This window comes from Peromyscus leucopus, chromosome 3 (genome assembly GCF_004664715.2).
Source record: "Peromyscus leucopus breed LL Stock chromosome 3, UCI_PerLeu_2.1, whole genome shotgun sequence".
Classification (NCBI taxonomy): Eukaryota; Metazoa; Chordata; class Mammalia; order Rodentia; family Cricetidae; genus Peromyscus; species Peromyscus leucopus.
Window position 1 is genome coordinate 3,234,233 of NC_051065.1, and position 21,998 is coordinate 3,256,230.

General features: G+C 39.1%; 1 protein-coding gene across 1 annotated transcript; it reads right to left on the reverse strand.

Annotated features, from left to right (window-relative positions):
* Nucleotides 1-1,598: 1,598 nt before the first annotated feature.
* Nucleotides 1,599-21,663, reverse strand: LOC114695618 (hyaluronidase-4). Its single transcript, XM_028873016.2, has 4 exons — nucleotides 21,537-21,663; nucleotides 15,013-16,015; nucleotides 8,481-8,570; nucleotides 1,599-4,058 (listed from the first exon to the last, which is right to left on the reverse strand). The coding sequence occupies exons 2-4, from the start codon at nucleotides 15,964-15,966 to the stop codon at nucleotides 3,657-3,659; spliced, it is 1,446 nt and encodes a 481-aa protein (XP_028728849.1). The 5' UTR covers nucleotides 15,967-16,015; nucleotides 21,537-21,663; the 3' UTR covers nucleotides 1,599-3,656.
* Between the last annotated feature and the right edge of the window lie 335 nt (nucleotides 21,664-21,998).

Genomic DNA, 21,998 nt, shown 5'->3' on the forward strand with positions numbered 1-21,998 from the left:
GGCAGGAGAGCCAGCCAGCCAGAACTCTGGGAAGAAGAAGGGCAGAGTCGCCAGCAGACAAGAGGGAACATGCAAGAAAAGAGGTAAAAGGCCTGAGTCACGAGGCAGTGTGTTGATGAATAGAAATGGGTTATTTAAGTTATTTAAGTTATTTAAGTTATAAGAGCTAGTTATAAACAAGCCAAAGCTTTGCATTTATTAGGGAACAGGCTGGTGGGACAAAATAATGCCTATATAATGGCATTATTTTGACTACATGGATGTAAACATGCTCCATTTATTTCAACACATAACTGCTGTTTCTTTAGTGACTAACGTTTTCCATTGTTGGCAGCAGGAGATTCCTTTTTCTTTGCTTTTGTGTGTGTGTGTGTGTGTATGTTGTCGTTTATTTTAATTGGTAATCAATTTTAATGGGTGAACCTTTTTTAAGGAATTATTATTAAGAAACTTTCTATTTATTTTACAAACCAACCACCTATCCCCCTCCCCTCCCTCCTCCCACCCCCAGCCTTCCCCCTATCCACCCCACCCACCCACTGCGTGCCATTCCCACCTCCTCCAAAGTGGTAAGGCCTCCCATGAGAGTCAGCAGAACCTGGTACACTCAGATGAGGCAGGTCCAAGTCTCTCCCACTGCACCAAGGCTGTGTAAGGTGCCCCATCATAGGCACTGGGCTCCAAAAAGCCCACTCATGCACCAAGAATGGATCCTGATCCTACTGCCAGGGGGCCCCTTAAGCAGGTCAAGCTACATAACTGTCTCTTCTAAGCAGAGGGCCCAGTCCAGTTAATGGGTGGATCTTTAAATTGGTTCCTGACTGCTTCTAATGCTCTCCTGGTGATCATGGATTGTATCCTTGCTTTGTGTTATCAGCCATTTCAGAGTCACATTGTACAGGCCCTATCTTAGATATAGACTGATGTTTCTCTAAGATGCCCAAATGGAAGCACTGCTAGTTGATCATTCAGTTGACTTAACAGTTCCTTTTCAATTAAGTTGAAAATGATCATTTCGGGGTGCATGATGACAGAATAGTATTGTAACTGACATTTCTGTAGAAGTTGGCAAAATGATAATAAGTAAATGAACCAATGTCAATATGTCTTAGTATTTTCTGTTGAGATCAGATGAAAAGATAGCTCATTTGAGCTTCAGAAGAAAAGGCTCAAGGCCTCAACACTTCTCTGTCTTAAGTACATTGTGTCACTATTCTGCATCATACATACTTTCCAAAAATATTTATCTAATAGTCACAAGCACTTAGATAGTCAATGAATGGCTCTAAGGGTGCTAAAAATAGCCCAATATATTTTAGTTCCCGGCCTGCCACACTCCAGCTCCTCACAATCTCAGAAGTTCTAATTAGTCAGTGAACCTTGTAAGAATCTTTGACATAGGTATGTCTTCTTCCAGACACTTCAGTTCACAGACACATAACAAGTTCCAGGCCAGCCTAACTAACCTAGATGCTAACTCAAAATAAAAGTAAGTGTTAAATCACTTGCTTACTTTCAATCCCTCCCCTGGAAGAGAAAATGATTTTTAAATAATATGCATAAAGATTATGAAATGATTATGAAAACCACTCACATCATTAATTGAAACACACAGTTTATAAAATATATATGTTATGATTACAACAATATAAAAGTCATTTTACAAGAAGTATTAGGCAAGACTACACCAAAAGTTACCAATGTGTAGTATAGTGTTTATTGGTGATTTCTTTGGTTATTCTTTTAATTTGGTGAATGTTCTATAATGCTAATCACATTGTCTTTGATGTAAAAGATTAATTTAATTTTTGAATAATCTACTACATAATCATACCTCTCATTCACGGTATTATGAAAGCTTTGTTTGTTTATATGGTACATTTCAGAATTAAACTTTCACAATGTAATGACCTCTAACAATCAGGGACCCTCAACTGCACTGTTTGTTTGTTTGTTTGTTTTTGCTTTTTTTGAGACTGGGTTTCCCTATGTAGCCCTGGCTGTTCTGGAACTAGCTCTGTAAGACTACACTGGCCTTAAACTCACAAAGATCCTCTGGATTCTGCCTCCTCAGTATTGGGATGAAAGACAAGCACCACCATCAGACAGCTATGAAGTGAAAAGAGTTAAAAGAGGATAAGGCATCAACTTTCATTCCTTCTTTATCAGCATCATATCTTTCTTGAGTCATTATTCCTACTAAATTATCATTATGATAAGAAAATCCTATCCCCTGAGAGCGGCTCTCAAGGCCACACCACAATGCATAAGTAATTATAAGTGGTCCCTGGCTACAGAAGGAAATAGCTTGACTGTTTTATCTTTACCTTTCCTGTTGTTTTAGTCATCACAAGATTATCCTGGACAGCTAAGTGTACTAAGAACCCAAGAGTGCAAAACAGGTTGCTGTATTTAATCCCCAGAATAATTTGCTGAGGTAAAAATTATATTACCAAAATTCAGACCATAAAGGGGAATTTTAAGATTTATAGCACCACATTGGTAGTAAAAATATAATTCAAATCAGGTTCAAAGTGATTCTAAATCCAAATCTACTACTCGAAAGTCATATGGGGAGCAAGGGGATACAAAAATAGCTAATTTTTCTCATGGACTTTTTTTCAACAGCACCTCTTAAGTGTCATTTATGAAATCTCTTTCATTAAAAATTTCATTTTCAAAAGTGACCAGCTGCATTTTATCAACATGGCTTGAGCTTTTGAATCTACTGCACTCTCGGCCTGGACAATCATTTTTCGGTATGAAGACTGGTAGGGTCTGTGAAGGAAGAGGTTGATGATTGAGAGAGACCTTTGTAAAGAGTTGGAAGCGGCTCCCTGAACTCTTCTAAGAAGACACACCAGTCTTCCTTGAGTTCAGCAGGGAAGCAGACACAGCTGAGGCTGGGTTGGCACTGCCTCTGTGAGTTCAGCAGGGAAGCAGACGCAGGTGAGGCTGGGTTGGCACTGCCTCTGTGAGGTCAGCAGGGAAGCAGACACAGGTGAGGCTGAGTTGGCACTGCCTCTGTGAGGTCAGCAGGGGAGCAGACACAGGTGAGGCTGGGTTGGCACTGCCCTCTGTGAGGTCAGTGGGGAAGCAGACGCAGGTAAGGCTGGGTTGGCACTGCCTCTGTGAGGTCAGCAGGGGAGCAGACACAGGTGAGGCTGAGTTGGCACTGCCTCTGTGAGGTCAGCAGGGAAGCAGATACAGGAGAGGCTGGGGTTGGCACAAAAACCCTGAATTTCATCTTCTATGATGACCTACTTGACCAGGTCATGACTGAGGTGACCCTATCTGTTGAACCACGTGACTACTTGTAGTCCATCCTTAAATAAATTTCTATCTAGAAAACGTCATTGAAAATCACAACCTTAATATTCATTTGTATTCATTATACAATTAGAAAAAGAATAAAATTTGATTTAAATACATTTTAAATATTCAAGTAAGAAAACAGTATACATTATTTTTTTTCTCCTCCATCTGGTTTTTAACCAAAGTGTAGCAAATAAAGTAATAGGTTCCTATTTATGTTGTGACACATATGTTGACTTATAGTACCTCTCAGAGGAACCCATAAGAGAAAAAAATATGAAATCCATCTGTTCCCTAACACTCTACTTAAGAGGACACAATTCCCTTTAAACTCAATCATGTCACAGCTGAGTGCATTGATAACTGGCTACAACTAGCAGACACAATGTTATTACTGAGCTAGAGAAAAGGGAAACCCCAGAGCAGCTATCGGATTCCTTTGTTTCTCTACAATCAGCCCCTTCATAGCCCTGGTAACAGTGACATTGAAAATTCTCTTCCATCACAGCTAGGTCTGCTTCTGATGCTCTTCCCTTCACTATGAATTCCCCATCCTCAGAGGTCTCGATGTGGTAACTTGCAGGGTTCAGATGGAGGTAATGGGGTGCTTCCCATGTCTTCCGTATGCACCTCCCATTATTCTTGCAAAGGTGGTGACTGCACATCTCAGCTGCTCTGGTCACATTGATTATGTAGCTCCCAAAATCAGAATTCACAAAGTGGTTCACTTTTGAACAGTTCTCCTGAAAAGGTATTTAAAAACAAAAACAAAAACAAAAAACCCTGGATCAGATATTTTAGACCCAAAAGACAGTTGTTTAGACTGGCCTAAAACTGGATGGCTTTGTCCTAGTGGGTAAACTCTTGGACTCTACTATAACCCAAAGGTCTCAGATCGGAAATGAGAAAGGCCAGGAGATGTTTCAATAAGGCAAAGTAACTGAACTAACAAGCTGCCTGAGTCAACATGTAGATTCTTGCCTTTCTTCAATCCATGCATTGTTTTCTTTTCCTCCTGGCTCTCAAGGTAATGAGTAGTATGAGAAAGAATGACCAAACACAAAGTAGAATCTACGCCAGAGCTCCTGCTATAGGCTGTCTCTCAGGGTGAGTTGTTCTTTCCGGTTGTGTTAAGAAAATCTGAGTCATCAAGTTCAGATTTATTGTAGAGCCTCCCACCTATGGCATTCTGGACTTCTTGGTGACTTATACTTAAACATGACCTGTTGTGGGTTCTATATTCCTACACAGCTAGATACAGGAAAGCTGTTAACACTAGGTCATTTGTGTGTATTTTCTAGAACATGTTCTACATAAATGACACCTCATTGTGTATACTATTTCCTGATGAATCTCTTCCTCAACAGCCATGAGACAGCAGCTGAAGCTCTGGCTCTCTGAGTAATGCTCATAGATATGTGTGATGGCTATTCTTCATTATCAATTTGACTATATCTGGAATTAACTAAAACTCAAATGACTGGGCACACACCTGTGAGGGATTTTTTTCTCCATTAAATCATTTGAAGTGGGAAGAACCACTTCTAATCTGGATCCTTGAGGTGGACCACAGTTTCTGCTGGCAGCCTACACGAAGGACACGGAAGAAGGAAGCAAGCTCTCTTTTTGCCTGGATGTGTTATAGTAATACTTTGGGTAGATAAACAAAGGACAACTGGAGATAAATAGTAGATTGCAATTAATGTGGCTTAAGGAAAGCCAGACGATTTCTTGAAGTGAATGCTATTTCAGCTGGGAGAAATTTGAAAAGATACCTCAATCTTGTTTTAAAGGCTATCAATTTCTAGCTGGCTTCTCTTTAGGGAAAAAAATACTTCTAGTAGGGAGATTTAAAAGTTAGCATCTTTTTCTACTTCTCCAGATAGGATACAATATTTCATGTAGTGATTCAATGCAAGGGATCCAACCTCAAAAATCTATAGTGGATAAGAACAGTTCTACTACTAACTAGCCTGACTAGCTACTAAGCTGTTTCATTTCCCCTCTTGTCTCTTTGTCTATGAATAGTCATCAGCTGACATGACCAGTAAGTGAGCAGACCCAAAACAAACACACAAAAAAAGCATACCTCTTAGCACATGATACATATCAAACAAATATCGGTGTGATGATTACTGTCTTTTTACAGTGAATATTTTAGGCCTATGTAAGTCCTAAGTACTGATTTTGACTTTTGCCCTAACTCTGGCTTGCTAGGGGAATACTGAGATCTTTGATTAGAGTGATCTCTACAGGAAAGCAGAACAATAGACTGCTGTGGATATCGCTCTATATAAATAAAACACTGATGGCCAGTGACCAGACAGGAAGTATAGGCGGGACAAGGAGAAAGGAGAATTGGGGAAACAGGAAAGAGGAAGAGACACTGCAGCCACCGCCAGGACAAACAACATGTAAAGACACCAGTGAGCCACCAGCCATGTGGCAAGGTACAGATTTATAGAAATGGGTTAATTTAAGATATAAGAACAGTTAGCAAGAAGCCTGCCACGGCCATACAGTTTATAAGTAATATAAGCATCTGAGTGATTATTTTATACGTGGATTGTGGGACTGTGGGGCTTGGTGGAACCTGGAGAGAAGCCCTCCAGCAACAAATGGCGTCCAATGGCTCGAGTTTCCACCTTAAACCTGAGAATATTTAATAAGAAATTGTCTCATACAGGCAGCTAGACACCACAAAACGCGGGTTTGAACTACTGGCGGGTTCCTGGCGTTTGCGTTTGACCAGCAGTATGGCGGTAATGAGGTGTCTGCCAGCAGCCACAGCACTGTTTCAGTCTTAGAATACTGCAGTTTAAAGCAATAGATTCACAATAAGACTGATTCAGATAAAATCGTTTACAATGTGTGTAAAATATAAGTAGGCTTGAAAGAGACAAAAAAAAAGAAAAATTAATATAAAAAAGCCACGTAAAGATGAATATTACACAGAGAATCTGGATTGTGTTGTCTTTGGGATTTTTAACTGCAAAAAAACATTTGATTGAAGCCGGGCGGTGGTGGCGCACGCCTTTAATCCCAGCAATCAGGAGTCAGAGGCAGGCGGATCTCTGTGAGTTCAAGGCCAGCCTGGGCTACCAAGAGAGTCCCAGGAAAGGCACAAAGCTACACAGAGAAACCCTGTCTCAAAAAAAAAAATTTGATCGAAAAAGATGTTAAATTAAACCAATATGTATATTTTAAAGGTACCTTGACTTCAAAATTTGGATTTAAGGATATGTTGCTTTGGAAAAGAGGTTCTGCTTTTGTTTCCACAGAAAGCCAGAGGCTATGGATTTGTTCCAGATTAAGATACATCAGGTTTCACCAGCCAAGACCCCCTGAAAGGACTCCGATGACACCATGGCCCAGATGATCCAACATCTAGAATGGTTTCAAGGCAACTGGCTCCCACAATACAGCCTCAAGGACTACCCCATAGGCCTAAAATTTTCTTTGCGTCCCCATAAGATACAGTGCCCCCCTCCAGCAGGAAGTAGTAAGAGATGCTACACCCAAATTCCCAAATATGCCAAGCTGGCTTTAGAGGTGGAATTGGCTCACTCCCCATCTAAACCCAGACATATTGCTTAAAAAAAAATGGTTAAGAGATTCTTGTGTCCCAAATCAGAAGAGCCCTCTGGTGTTAGACAGAAAAAAACCAATATTTTTATTTAAAACAGGTTGATTATAAATGCGATCTCTTTCTAAAAAAGAAAAGGGGATATTATATAGATATATAGGATATAGAGATGATAAGAAAAAGGGTAGATTAATGAACCTACTTTTAAAGAACAACTTGTTTAAAATGTTTTACATTGGTATAGATTTTAGTTTATGTTTAAAATGTTTTACATTGGTAAAAATTTTAGTTTATTGATACAAACTTAAAAGTTAATTTTGTTATCCTGTATATATATTTCTATTCTTTTTTGAGGTATTATGTTTATGTAACTCATTTAAAATTGTAATGGATAATTAAGAAATAGATTAATAATTAGTCATCTATGATAATCATATTTATAGCCATGTTAGATAAGTCTTCTAGGTGTACATAGATATATTTCAGATGGATAGGTAGTCTTCAAACACTTCTAAGACCTACAGAATATGGCATTTAAAATGTTTTAAAAATTTAGACGTTCTGGACAGTGAGACATGTCTGCTCCTGGTAGCACTGGATTTACTTCAGAGAGGCATATGGGCATCAAAGACACTCCATATGGAGTTTATCTTCACCTTGGCAAAGATAGCCATTTGGGCAAGAAACTGTTCTTGCCTGGACTGCTTGATCGACTGGACATGCAAGACCCATGGAAGGATGACCACTGAACTTTGCTTGACAAAATGGTCCTTCAGGTTTCTGCTTTGCAGAGGAAACTGTCATACATTCTACAGGACACTGAAAAAAATGATGGAGAGACTCTAGGCCTGTAAGCTAAAGACAGATGCCCCAACTTTACAAAGGAACATTAGATGACTGTCCAGGCTGTCAGCTGTCTCTGTCTACCCTGTAAGACTCCCAAAAGTTGCTTATATCCTTCTCCCATTTCTCAGGTAATATTATATCCTTCTGAGGTCTTTGATGTGTTTGAAGACTAGATAGTTGTAATTTCCTCAGTTATGATAAAAGATAAGTTAGATATAAAACCTTAAACTCACAAGTATAAGGTAGATAGGACATCTTTAATATTGTAACTGCAATTCTTGCTCAATAATTGTTTTGTTATATGTAATTTTACCATGTTAAAGTTAAAACCTTCCTTTTTAAAAAAAGAAGAAAAGGGGAAGTGCTGTGGATATCGTTCTATATAAATAAAACACTGATGGCCAGTGACCAGACAGGAAGTATAGGCGGGACAAGGAGAGAGGAGAATTAGGGAAACAGGAAAAAGGAGGAGAGACACTGCAGCCACCGCCAGGAGAAGCAGCATGTAGAGACTCTGGTAAGCCACCAGCCACGTGGCAAGGTATAGATTTATAGAAATGGGTTAATTTAAGATATAAGAACAGTTAGCAAGAAGCCTGCCACGGCCATACAGTTTATAAGTGATATAAGCGTCTGAGTGATTATTTTATACGTGGATTGTGGGACTGTGGGGCTTGGTGGAACCTGGAGAGAAGCCCTCCAGCAACAATAGACCCTGGAGGTACCGACCTACCTCAGATGAAGTTAAATTCATGTCTCCCCAAATGACAATGCCTGCAGCTCCCAATGCAGCACTTTCTCCTATGATACTAATTAGGTCTTGCTAGAGGGAAGAGAACAAAGTTAATTAGTCATTGGAAGACAAATCAGCTCACCAGGAATTAAGATTTCAGACTGAGCCCAAATACTCCCTAGATTATCACCCTCTGCTTTCCTAGAGTGACATAAATGTGAGATAGAGTGATGCTCGGAATCCTATTCTCTGATCATATACAACTCTGTGTGTGTGTGTGTTTGTGTGTGTGTTTGTGTGTGTGTGTGTGTTTAGACAGAGTCTCACTAAGTACCCTTGGCTGCTCTGGAACTTACTGTATACATAAGGCTAAACTCAAACTCATAGAGATCTTCCAGCCTTTGCCTCTGAGTACTGGGATTAAGAGCATGTACTACTCAAGAAAACCAACTAAGCAGGACTCATGGGGACTCATAGGGACTGAACCAACAACCAAGGAATCTGCAAGGATCTGACCTAAGCCCTCTGCCTACATGTTATGGTTGTGTAGCTTGGAAGCAGGGCCTGTCTCTGACTCTTTTGCCTATTTTCAGGACCCTTTTTCTCCTACTAGGTTGCCTCATCCAGCCTTAGTATGAGGGGAGGTGCCTAGTCTTATTGCAACTTGATCTGGGATTTTGGTTGATATCCCTGAGAGGCCTACTCTTTTCTGAAGGGAAACTGAGGGGGAGTGATGAGTGGATCTGCAGGAGAGGGGAGGATGTGGGGAAAGACAAGAAGGAGTGGAGAGGAGAGGAAACTACAGTAGGGATGTAATATATTAGAGAAGAATAAATAAAATATATATGTACATATAAATATTTTAAAGAAAAATATTACATCTCAATAGGCAGGATTGTAGTGATATTTTGTGTATGCTCTAACAAATAAAGTTTGCCTGAAGATCAGAGGGTAAAGCCAACCACTAGTTAGCCAGCACTGGGGATCTCCTGCCTTTGCTCCCAGTACTTGGGAGGCACAAACACCTTTAATCCCAGCACTGGGGAAGTAGAGACGGGAAGTAATATGGCTGGGCAGAGAAAGAAATACAAGGCAGGAGGAGAAAGGAACTCAGTCCCTTTTGGCTGAGGACTTGGTGAAGTGAGAGGTGGCTGTGGCTTGTTCCTTAGTTACTCTAATCTTTCAGCATTCACCCTGATACCTGGCTCTGGGTTTTTATTAAGACCAATTAGAATTTGTGCTACACAAGGTATTATTTTTTAAACAATTAGTATATAAATAGCCATCAACAGCTGTGTATTTGAAGTTCACTGGGGACATTTGGTCACAAGCTAGCCATATGTATAAATGCATAAACAGAATCCAAAGATTTTCCTTTTCCTGAGACTTTCAGTTTCCTTCTCTAATCTGCCACGTACATCTGTGGAGCTTCACCAGCACCGTCACTCAGGTGGCTTTGTGTCTCCAGTCTCTTTGTCCAGCCTTTATATTTGGCCCCTGAAATAATCTATATTTAATTTCAAAGTTCTGGGGTTTATCCAGTCTCATCTTGCAATGACAAATCCTCAAGGATTTCTCCCAATATGATTAAAGTAAAGGAAATAGAGGTTTCAGAAGGAAGAATTTGTGCTTTATCATTTAAAGATTATCTTGGTGCCTAAAGATGATTTTGGACCAAGGGAACAGAAAGGGGAAATAGGAGTTGGGTCTATGATACTGGCTTCCTAGCTTATTAAATTACAATGTATTCTTCCTCTATTCAGAACACTAAACACTTACCTTTTACTCCAAGGATAATTTTCATAAGTTAGGTGATAGAAAATGGTGAGTTGGAAGAAAATACAAGCAAAAAAATCAAACTTTTTAATTTGGCTCCCTTATCATAATATCAATACCTAGGGAATTACTCTTTGTCTGACATTTCCATAGTCCATCATTCAAATGAACAATTTTACAATGTCCATCTTTAAACAGATTTTACTGATATTGTTCTCGAGATTTTTGAAATGTGAAGAGAGAGTTAAGTTTGAATTGATTTATGCCTCTGGTTCATACCCATTTCTATATTGCAAGACTATAATATCAGACAGCCCACAAAACAAGGGGAGGTTCTCTGGGGTTCAAACGAGATGATGTACATAAAAGGATTTTGAAAACTGTCAACAGTCTGGTGAATGCAAGTGGAAGAGGAATCACCTATGCGTGGCTCAGATTGCAAACTGCAGAATGGACAGCTGTTGACTCAAAAGCATAAGTATGAGAAACTCAGACCACTGACTTTGAAACAACCTTGAGACCAGCAAGAGGAGAGTCACACAGTGTGATCAGAAGAAAGTCTCCAAGAGCCTGCTTATGATTAAGGTGACTTTATCAAAGGAGGAATGGGAAATGGCATTTATATCTTGTATTTATGTCATTGATTTACATTCATTAAATATGGAAGCTACAGGTTTATGTGTTGACAGCCATACTCCCAAGGTTATATTAGTTTCTTTTAAGTATGTCACTCCCTTAGTGTCCTTATGAGAGAGGGTTTATTGGAACCGATTAAAAATATAGCAAGTCGAGCAGGGCGGTGGTGGCACACGCCTTTAATCCCAGCACTTGGGAGGCAGAGCCAGGCGGATCTCTGTGAGTTCGAGGCCAGCCTGGGCTACCAAGTGAGTCCCAGGAAAGGCGCAAAGCTACACAGAGAAACCCTGTCTCGGAAAACAAAAACAAAAACAAAAACAAAAACAAAAAAAAAAAAAATAGCAAGTCTTCAAGCACATTTTGACCAAAGATAAATGGGTGGTAACATTTTAAAAAAAAATGTTATTTTTACAATAGTTCACTGTCATCTGGTAGAGTTCAAGGTGATAATTGAATCACAGACAAGCTATGGTCTGGGGACCAGAAAACTAAAGGCACTAAGGAAGCCATCAAGAAGGTGCCTTCAGGAATATACAGGGAGCACCTAAGAGGTGGGACTTCATAGATGGTATCACACGAACAGAGAAGTAAAGGAACAAAGTGGCTGTAGCAAAAATGAGCCTCTGAGTCCCATTCTGGCCTCTACTTTTGCCCATGATTCTCAAATTCAATCAGTGTTTCAGAAGTTAATAAGTACTTTGGTTAAAGGACAAAGAAAAAGAAACCAATCTGAAATTAACCAGAAAACTTCCTCCATCCATGCTAGCTTTCGTAGTGCATGCAGACCATCTTGGCACCCATCACAGTACTGAGTAATACTGCTACAATACTTACCACCCTGACCAGATGTGCCTACTGGTACAATAATGTCACAAGTGTTAGAGAGGTAATCAACCACTTTGTGCTTAGATTTGTAGCCCACTCAACAAGAGGGAATTCAGATCTAGCAATGTAAACCAGGTCTTAGGCCTGTAACTGGGAAGGTCATAGGCCCTAGACCGATACCTATGACTGCAATTTTGCTAAGTGGTCATATTATCAAACTGCTTTTAATCACGTGTATTTACTATATCTATAAATATGTACTATTCTTAACTTTGGTCATAGAAGCTTCTTTTTGCAGTGAGCAGTGACTCAAACAAACTCATAATGGTTTAAAGTGCTGAGAATAAGAGTCTATGAGTGATCAGCCTTCATTGGGACATCATATCAACCCTCCACACACTCTACCCTTCTGAGATTCAGGTAACATCAAGGAATTGGGGACAGAAAGAATGCAAGAGCTGGTAGGTGAGAAGAAATGCATTGAAATACTGCCTCCTCCTCTACATGGTGTTTCTATTGCATTCATAAACTCTCAGCAGCTGTGGTGCCTGCTTAAGATCAAGCTAATTAAAATTCTAGTCTGGTTGGGGAGCTCATGTGGTTTCCACTCCTTCCTTAGGAGCTATTGGCTGTTGGTGGTTTTTGGATAGACAGGAAATCATGTTTCTTTGAAAGTGTGGCCACTAGTAAGTTGCTCATACTCCATTACATGGCCTCATACCCATGTACAGGCAGGTAGCACTAACTGTACTAAATGTGTTATTCTAAAAATGAGGACTTAAAATGGGAGGTATATGTATGGAGGGGATGATGGGGAGCATTGAGGGGCAAAGTGGAAGGTGGATATAATCAAATTACATTGTATATCTGTAAGGGAGATAAAAGAAGTAAAAGGTAGGATACCTAGAGGAATCTTCCTCCATACTTGATTTTTGGTCCCTAGTACTTACCAGAATTTATGTTAGAAAGTAGTCTACTAGTGGGAGACATATGGAATAACAGTTGCTAAAGACATACTTTGCATGTTGCCAGGGAAACTAATTTTCACACACACACACACACACACACACACACACACACACACACACACGCACACGCACATGCACACGCACACACACACACACACGCACGCATGCACCCACGCACGCGCACGCACACGCGCGCACACACACACACACACAATTTAAATCTTCAGCCACAGGAACATCTTTCATTGTTTTTATAGAGCACAACACCACATAATTATGTCTAGATTGAATTTATATGTTGGTGGTACAGGCCATCCTCCCAGTGGAATGAGATGTTACTGTTTCTGTATTATTTCCCCAAGCTATGACTGCTGCCTGGGATTCTTAGATAGCGGTTAAGGGCAAGGGTTTGATACTTGTTTTAAAATAATAGCTATTCCATGTGTATTTCTGAAGTGATTCAAATTTTCACATACCTTTTCTCACTTGATTTTTTTTATCATACTTCTGTTAGATCAGTGTGGTAGGTGATAGTGTCCCCGACCCTCTGTTTTTGTGTCAAGAACTGAGACACTGGGTTCTGGAAAAGGTAAGAGATTTGCTACCCATCCTAACTGTATGTGTGCATCCCCTCATAGTCGTTTCAGAGTTTGGGTCAAATGAATATCACCTCTTTTTTAATTGTGAGTAGATTTTTTGGTAGATTGAATGCAGAGGTGTATGTATGCTGATGTTTTTAAACACTCAAAAAGAAGCTGCCCTTTTAGGATAAGGCCCAAAAACTGGTGCTACCTTCCTGAGAGGAGATAGTAGCATTTCTGAGCTATTGCTATTAAAAAAAAAAAAGTTACCTACGCCATGTGCAGTGTGCAGAATGTACCAACACACTGAGTTGCCTTTCCAGATGAACGTGGTTCCTTATTTTTAAAAATAAATTAATCACCACTGAAGAAAGGAACATTATTAAGCTAAATATACAAATATATATATAGGAAGTTAAAATATAATTTTTGATATATATACTATGATTTCACTTCCAATGCCAGAGTCGGGATTATTCTGTAAAAATTTAGATAACTTTTCCAAACCTCCCAGAAATGATCTCTTGCCACTCTTGATTCAATATTCACAGCTGATTTTTCTGGGCAGTGTTGTTCTCACCCCACAGTAAAGACTTTCACCTTCTGGATAGTAGTGAAGGCAGAGCATTTCCCATACCTCCCACAGATGCACTGTTTCTCCTTCACATAAACATGCAAGATAAAGCCCAGGCCAGTGCGTTTCCTAAGCATCCACCTGAGGATGTCAAGACTCAGAACATCAGAACATCTTTTGTCTTTTAGCACAGTCTAGTCAACCAAAATTTATCACTGAGGACTGAAAAGAAATGCCTCTGGTGAAATACCTCAAACCCTTCACCAAGGTAAGGAAAATGGTAAAATGCTATTGTATCATAAAAGGATGGCTGAAACAAGTTTCAAATTTTCTTGGTGCAGAAAAATGTATACATTGGTATCCAAATCTACTCTTTTTCCTGGAAGTTTCTGTTTAAATGACTGGGACAGCTCAAAGTTGGCCCTGTTTAAAGGTTATTCTCCTGGAACAGATGAGATCTCTGGCAACACATGTAACTTGAGTGAAAATAACCAGGTACAAAGAGTTCTCTTGGAGCTTTAACCTGGTTTGCAAAACCACTCATGTTTACCATGGAATTTACAAGCCCGCACCACACTTCTAGCTTTCCATTAGCAGTGATCAGAGAGGCAACTAGACCTAAGATGGCTCCGTTTACAGGTTTACACACTTTTAGCCAGTTTGTGATTGTTTCATACTTTTAAAACTGTTTTTAAATGAACTATGATTTTAAACCATTACAGGCATGGGCACAGCTTCCTTAGTAAAAGCTGGTATTTTGTATTTAAAAGAAAATAGATTCTCCTCTCTTTGTATTTGAAATGGTGAAGCCAGAAGCAGGAATGTCTTTCATTCTACTTTTACATGTATGAGCGAACAATCCCATTTTGAAATGTACTCTCTAATTTCTTAACCCGCTCACCCACAACAACCAGTCATAGGGAATTCAGTAGCTGCTAGCCTCGTATGTTAGCTCTTTCCCACCTTGCTATGTCTTTTTAAAACAATGTTAACAAGCAAGATAACAAAATTTAGTTTCCATAAAGGAAGAGTCTAAGTAGACCAGTACTCAAGGAAGAATAAGACACTAGCTTTACACTAACCAGGTATTCTTCAAAGGGATGATTAACAAGGAAATGTTTCTTATAGTGATGTAGTGGAAATCCTCCACTATGGGACAAGTAGAGTCTTACCTTAGAAAGAAAGAGCAAAGGTTCCTCTCTGTATCCCAGCCGAGTGTAGATGAATACAGGCAGAGCATAATCATGTGATGTCATGGTAGAGATCCTCATTGATTCATGTACCCGAAATTGTGAGAAGTGCAAAGTGCGTTCGCTATCTCTTAAGGATTTCTTGATAGAAATAGCAGGATACAAAGCAGTACTACTGTTCCAGAGCCAAGAGAGCTCGTCATTCCTCAGAACTTCCTCTACTGGGCATGACCCAGTATAGTTTGTGTCATAAAAATTATAATTGTGGCAATCAGGATATAAATAATAACCCCAAAGACCCTTGGGTCGGCTCCTGATTCCCAATTTGATAGTTTCCTCCATGAAAGCTTTAGCACTTTTCTCAAAAGTTGCTTTAGCTAAATATTCAATATCAGTAGCTGATATGTTCTCTTTCATATCAGAAATAAGTCTTCTTGACTTTTGTCTGTAGATATCCTTTGAGTCCCAGTTCCGGGCCCACTGTGGGCGCCAATATTCCCAGTCTATTACAGCAAGTCCACTGAAATTTTCACCAGGGATGTAATAATTAATATCCTGGGCAGCCTTTTCCAGGTGTACTTGTAAGCTTGCATTTTGGGGAAGACCCCCATTGATGGGGACTCCTACTGATGTGTACCATGGGTAATATCCCAATTTGTTGACATAAAATATAGTAACATTTTGTTCCCCATCTTTGAGCCGGGGGCTTCCAATCATCTGAAATATTTTCAGATTCAGTGTAAAATTATATTTTATCAAACACAGATCTGTTGGAGCATTCCAAGCAACTATAAAAGGTTTTCTTTGGTAAACTGGAAGTTGGGCAGGTTTTAGAGATGAGATAGACTTCAGGATAAAAAATATGAGCAGCCCTGTTATAAGATGTACTGGCTGAACAACACAGAGTCTTAATTGTCCTTCAAATAACAGTTTCATGATAAGACAGTAACTTACACTACCTCTTCTTTAACGATATCCAAAAGGCCTGTGGAGAGATTTATTTTCCATTAGTGATTACTTCCAAAAGAAGGGATACTATTACTGTTTACTTATATTTTCAAAGCACATTTATTTTAAAGTTATAATGATTTCTGTAAATGATTGAGGTGTAAAATCAAGTGTCATGATCAGGTTTCTACTCAGGGATAAGCAAAAAGTTTCAAAAAGTGTCCAAGGACTACAAAACCTGTATGTCCACAATAAAATATGAATAAGATGTGTGATTCATGGTGGAAAACCAGGTGTGAAGTAATACTTATAATCACTTTGGCAAGCTTGCCAACATCAAGCATTACACCGGATGCTTTGCTTTATTCTAACAATTATGAAACAGTCTAGAATTAGATTCCCATTTTACAAAAGAGGAAATGGAGACAGACATGAAATGCCCTGACTGATGTCACATTATATGAAAGATAAGGCAATGCAAGCAAATACTAGACAAAATACATGGTAAGTTGGTGGAATGATTAGCCTGGCTATGAGGCGTATAAGAAGAGAACCGAGATCAGTGGCAAAGAATGCTGCAATGGAGGTGTTCTTGGGCTGACTTGAGAGGGCAAGAGACAGAGAATTGTCACATTGCCCTTTCATTTTCTGGGGGAAAACTACAAAAGATTTACTTTTAGATAACCACAGTGAAGACTGTAATGGTGTAAAAAGTTCTTCCATACCAGTGAAATGGAGATGCCTTGTGCTTAAGGCATAACACCATTATATTAAGACATGTAGTAGTCATTTGTTGATTAAGTGCCCAGGAAACAGATCCCTTTCCTCTTCCTCTGCAGTGAATTCTGCATCACATGTCTTGCTGAAATGTGGAGTCCCTGATTCACTACATAAGCCCCAAAGTCCAAATACTTCCCCAGCTTTCCATGCAACTTTGATGCTTATTTGGACCTTGATAAAGCCACTTAGGGGCACCCTACTCTAGCCTTTGAATTGAGATCTTGGGATTCAAAGAGTCTGAAAGGTAATGGTGATTAAGTTCCAGCATCCAGGAGGCTGTGTTTGTTGTAGAAGTGGGAGACCCTGAGTCTGGATTCCCAGCACCCCCACACAAGCATATGTAGTGGGAGTCACCTGTCACCCCAGCACTGGGGGAATGTGGGCAGGTGGATCCCTAGAGGTCATTCAGAGCCTAGCTGAATTGATGAATTTAAGGTTCAGAAAGAAACCCTTTCTTAAAAACTAAGATGGCCAGTGCTAAAGGAAGACACTGGACATTGACCTCTGGTCTTTACACATTCATGTGCAGGCAAGTGCACTGGATTTGGGGGCCATCTAAGGTCCATGTCTCTGCCATTTTGTGCCAACATTGTTCTTGTGGTGCAGAACTTTTCTGTTCACATACTTTAGGTTTATTTCAAACCAGAAACTGTGATTGGGGCTTTTTCTGTGGAAACGCTGACTTAGGAAATTTTCCTGAAATATGTCATTGTATGTAATTATCATTTTAACCACCAGAGGTCACCAACCAAACCTCACAGTATTTCTCAGGCATAGCATACTGAAGCGAACAAAAATTCTAACTTATCAAACCATGAAAAAAACATTTAAGAAGTCCTAAGCAAACTGATACATTCAAATAAACTGATACTTTTTAAAATTAAATATTATTCTTCATTGGATAAATACCTACTCCTCCACAGCCCAAAGATGAATAAGATTACTACTGACATACAACTGACCTTTGCTTCAGGTTTCCTCAGGCCCCCTTTCCCTCACCCCATCTATGCAACTACAGCCCCTGATTCTGGCCTCCTTCTCTTATCCTCTCCTTCTGGAGGTCTCCAGAAGGATCCTTCACAGTTCTGATCTTGCCCACTGAAAGATAAACACAACAAAGGCAACAGAAAGGTGAGATGTGGTTCTAGGAGCTCCCCAGGGTCTTACCTCTTTGGTTCACTTTTCCAGATAGTGAAGAAGGTGAGTAGATGTCCCTTGGGTGGAGACAGATCTACCACATACAGACTGGAGTCTGTAAAGAAGCCACTCTTCTCTATTCCTCTCACCAGAACAGTTGTGATAAATTATAATAAAAAACTAAAATGAATAACCCAATACTCAGAAGCGCTGAAGCTGTAGAGCTTGACATTAGATATTGGCAATTGCACAGGATAGCAAAGTGAGACAAGTTCATTGTCAAGCTACAATAAAAATGAGACAGGGTAAAGCCCCCGTCAAATCTTGTTCAAGCATGAGGTTGGGATGTGCAATGCACAAACAACAAACACACCCGTTACTAAGGAATAAATGACTACAAGAATGTTCTGTTATTGTAGTTTTTTGTTTATTTGCTTGTTTGCAGTCCCAGGATCCTGTATGTAACCACTCTTCTTTACCCAGGCACCTACTTCCTCTGCCTTCTGATAACTTCCAGCCCAGTGTGTATCACCCCATTTTTAGACTCACTCTCAAGTCACCCAAAGAAAACAGAAATCCTACAGGTTGTTCTCTCTGACATCTGTTTGCCCAGGGCCCCTGCAGGTATGAATACTCTGTCTCTTGCATAAGCAATTAGCCCCCTCATTTCAGTACAAATGTGGTCTGGTGGTCTTCGAAGGTCTTCAATGCACCTATGTGAATGCAGATACACTTAGCATTCATCCCAGAAATATTTTAGTAAGAAAAGTTGAAAGTAAATCTGTAAGCACCAGAGATTATAAAGAAGTTCCTGTGATGGCCTGCCAGAGGGTTGTTTCAAAGAGTAATGAGTAACAACCTCATGGTGTTTTTAACAATTACCACATTTAAAACAAAAAAGAAAAACAACTGAATATTTTGTTCTTTGGTTCTTATGATAAACAATCCCAGAAATTTGTGCATGAAAAACAGCATTCTACCCCTGAGCTACATCTCTCACTCTTGCTTATTTTTTCTTGGTTGGGTTTAAATTTTGTCTTACTGTTTGTTTTGGGGTCTATATGTTTCTCTGTATGCAGGGTGGCCTTCACCTTGGGATCTTCCTGTCACCTGCTCCCAAATGCTAGCATTATATTATGTCTCAATCTGGACTGCAGCTCCGAATGGTTCTTTTTTTCATTCATGCAGCAAGGATGGTGCTCAATAAGAGTAGAGCCCCCTGGAAACACTGAAAAAGAGACACTCTCGGCTCCATGTTAATGCATGACAGAAGACATCTAATGCCCTCATTTATAATCCTCCTTTTTCTTTTTCATGATATTGGGATTTTGTTTTTAAATACCTTTATAAGATATCAAGTGAAATCCACCAAGGTTTACAGAGATAGCCTAGAATTACTAGTCTCTTGGGAATCCAACAAATGTGATTTTACTTCCAAGTTATCCTAGAAAGTTCAGCTCACTGTGATGCTCTATTGAGCATTATAAAATACGTAAATATTTATCAAATGAAAGGCAGAGCAGAGTCAGTGGTCCCAAAGCTGTGGCCACAATTCTGCAGTAGTAACTACTAGCCTGCTCTCCAGTAACAGTTTATCAGAGCAACAGTCCATAAGAGGCATCCTTTTTCCTAATGAATTGCTTCTCTTTTAAATATGATTGCTCAATGAGCTAGGTTTATGCCTTCCAGGAAAAAAAAAGAGATATAGTTAGATATATAGATATGCAGATACAGGTTTCTCAATAGATTTTCTCCCACAATTTTTTAATTAAAAATTTTGCACCAATTGTATTGTGATACAATCTATTATATTACTGTGTCTCTTGAAGGCCCATAATTTATAAGTATGTCCTGAACTTACTATCAATCTATTTCACATTGTGATCACAAAACACCAGTATATCTTCTTCTGAACAAATTTTAGAACTATTGTTCTATAAAATTATTCTTAATTTTATATTGGGTTCTATAAAACTATTCTCAAAAATAAGTTTAACTTTTAAATCTATAAAAATGATTATTTTAATGTCACCTGTCACATTGCTGTTTCCTCTGGGTGGGAACCTCCCCTAACAGAGTGAGGGTAGATACTCACAAGGCTCAAATAATTCACAAGGAACTCATAAAATGTGGAGGGTCCCTCTCCCAGGCTCAGTAATTGGCAAGCAGCTGCTGGGGAGGAGACCTTTCCATGTGAAGACACATGCAAGTTGCAGGAAGAACTGGTTATACAGTTTTTGTGTGTAATTACCCATCATGTGGAGACTTAATCTCCACGGTGAAGCTTTCCTGTGTCATCTGAGGCTGGGGTGGGCTGCCTACCCATGTTCTCCTAAACAACCCCTGTCAATTCGTTGGCTAATCAAAGCTAGATTTGGGTGGGAACCTACCTATCTTTGATCTGTTGGTCTCTATTTGGAATCAGTGAGGCGTTGCTATAAATCTCCTCAGGAAAAGTCCATTAACACCAGTAAATGGAAATTTCATGATTTTTCAGTGTGACAAGTCACATTTCTTTCTGAAACAGAATTGTTTTATGTTTTTCAGAAATGCAATCTAAGAGAGAATGTAATTATGTTTGTATAAAAGTATATGCTTAGTCTTTGTCACAAAAATGCCATTTTTCTGTTAGGACTTGAAATTTCTTGCAGCCAAGATCAACAACTTTCTTGGGAGGGCACATAAAGTCTTAAGACCACATTTTGAATAAAATGTTCCCTCTGTCAACCTGTTTTTGACTAAACTCCTTAAAATAACACTAGGTTGATTTAAATCTTCCCCTTTCTAGTTAAAGTGTTTAAACTCAAAGATAATCTAATGGTCCATGCAATGTTATTCAAGTCTTTTCAGCATCCATAATTATATTTTAAAATACTCACCTTCCCCATAATATGGCCCAAGTTATCACTAGGAATCATGAAATATTTGGAAGGGTAACCAGAAGGAAGCTAAGGTAAGGAGCAGAGACTTAAACTTTGGATCCAAGTCTAGAAAAAAATATTTAGACCATATAGTTTTATCTGTGTTGTAGATCTTCTATGTCTGAAGTCAACATACAAGGTTGAACTGGGTGACTAAGCCACATTGTCCTGTGGTAAATATGGTTTGACTACACATTCATGCCTCACAGACATGGCTGAGGACCTAAGACTTACCTGTCTAATGACATTCATCTTTGTTTTAACACACTTTAGCAAGGTAAAAAACAAACAAACAAGAGCAAAGTGAAATGTAAAAGGATGGGCTCCAGCCTGATTTCCATGAAGGAAGAGCGCAGTCCGTGAGAAACAGCCACAAATTACAAATGCACAAGTCTTCTCCTTACAAACACTTTATTCATCATACCACTGCTTGTAAATACCAAGGTTGAAAATAATATCCATCATCAAGAGGAAGACTATAAAAGCCATGTCTTCCCCTTCTACTCAATGGGTTATTAGGATCTGTTACAAAGAATACATTTGCCTCTACAAATTACTATGAACACTATACAGATATTAAAACATTCCTTAAAATATACTTTTACACTTATTGGTACTTATTTTTTAAATTTAAAAAGAAAACAAGAAATTAAGATTATTTCTATTTGTCTAAGACTAGACATGTATTACAAACACGCACATACATATACATTTACTTACATATGTATAATTTGTAGACCAAGGAATATCTCTGGAGACGTTCTTTGATAATAGCTGTATCACTCGTCTCCAGGCAGCAGCACAGTGTAGCTGAGTGAGATTAGTGGACAAGAGGAGGTGAGGTTTCTTTGTGGGGTATGTTGGGACCTTTTTTATATTGTTTTGGTTGCTTTTAAGAATGTTGTATTTAATGAAAACACCCATAAAGTTTTGTGTTTTGAAAATACAGTATGCAAACTAATTCTGATCACAAAGCTATAGTAAGCAGGGCTCCTGAACAAGGTCAGACCTCAGGTTGGACATTATTAACTAGTTAACTATTAATGATCTTTTACAAAGTATTAGATTTTTGCCAACCAAACCCCCACCCCAAAAGAAAAAAACAAACCCTTTTCCGGTAATAAGAAAGACTTTTTTATTTCATTGGAGGAAATGTTTTGGACACACAAATATTAATAATAA

Coding starts and splice junctions, on each gene's coding strand:
- LOC114695618 (XM_028873016.2), bottom strand. CDS start 15,966: ATGAAACTGTTATTTGAAGGACAATTAAGACTCTGTGTTGTTCAGCCA. Junction 8,571..15,012: donor CTTTGCTCTTTCTTTCTAAG/GTAAGACTCTAC, acceptor TCTTCCCTCTAG/CAAGACCTAATTAGTATCAT. Junction 4,059..8,480: donor TGAATTTAACTTCATCTGAG/GTAGGTCGGTAC, acceptor ATACCTTTTCAG/GAGAACTGTTCAAAAGTGAA.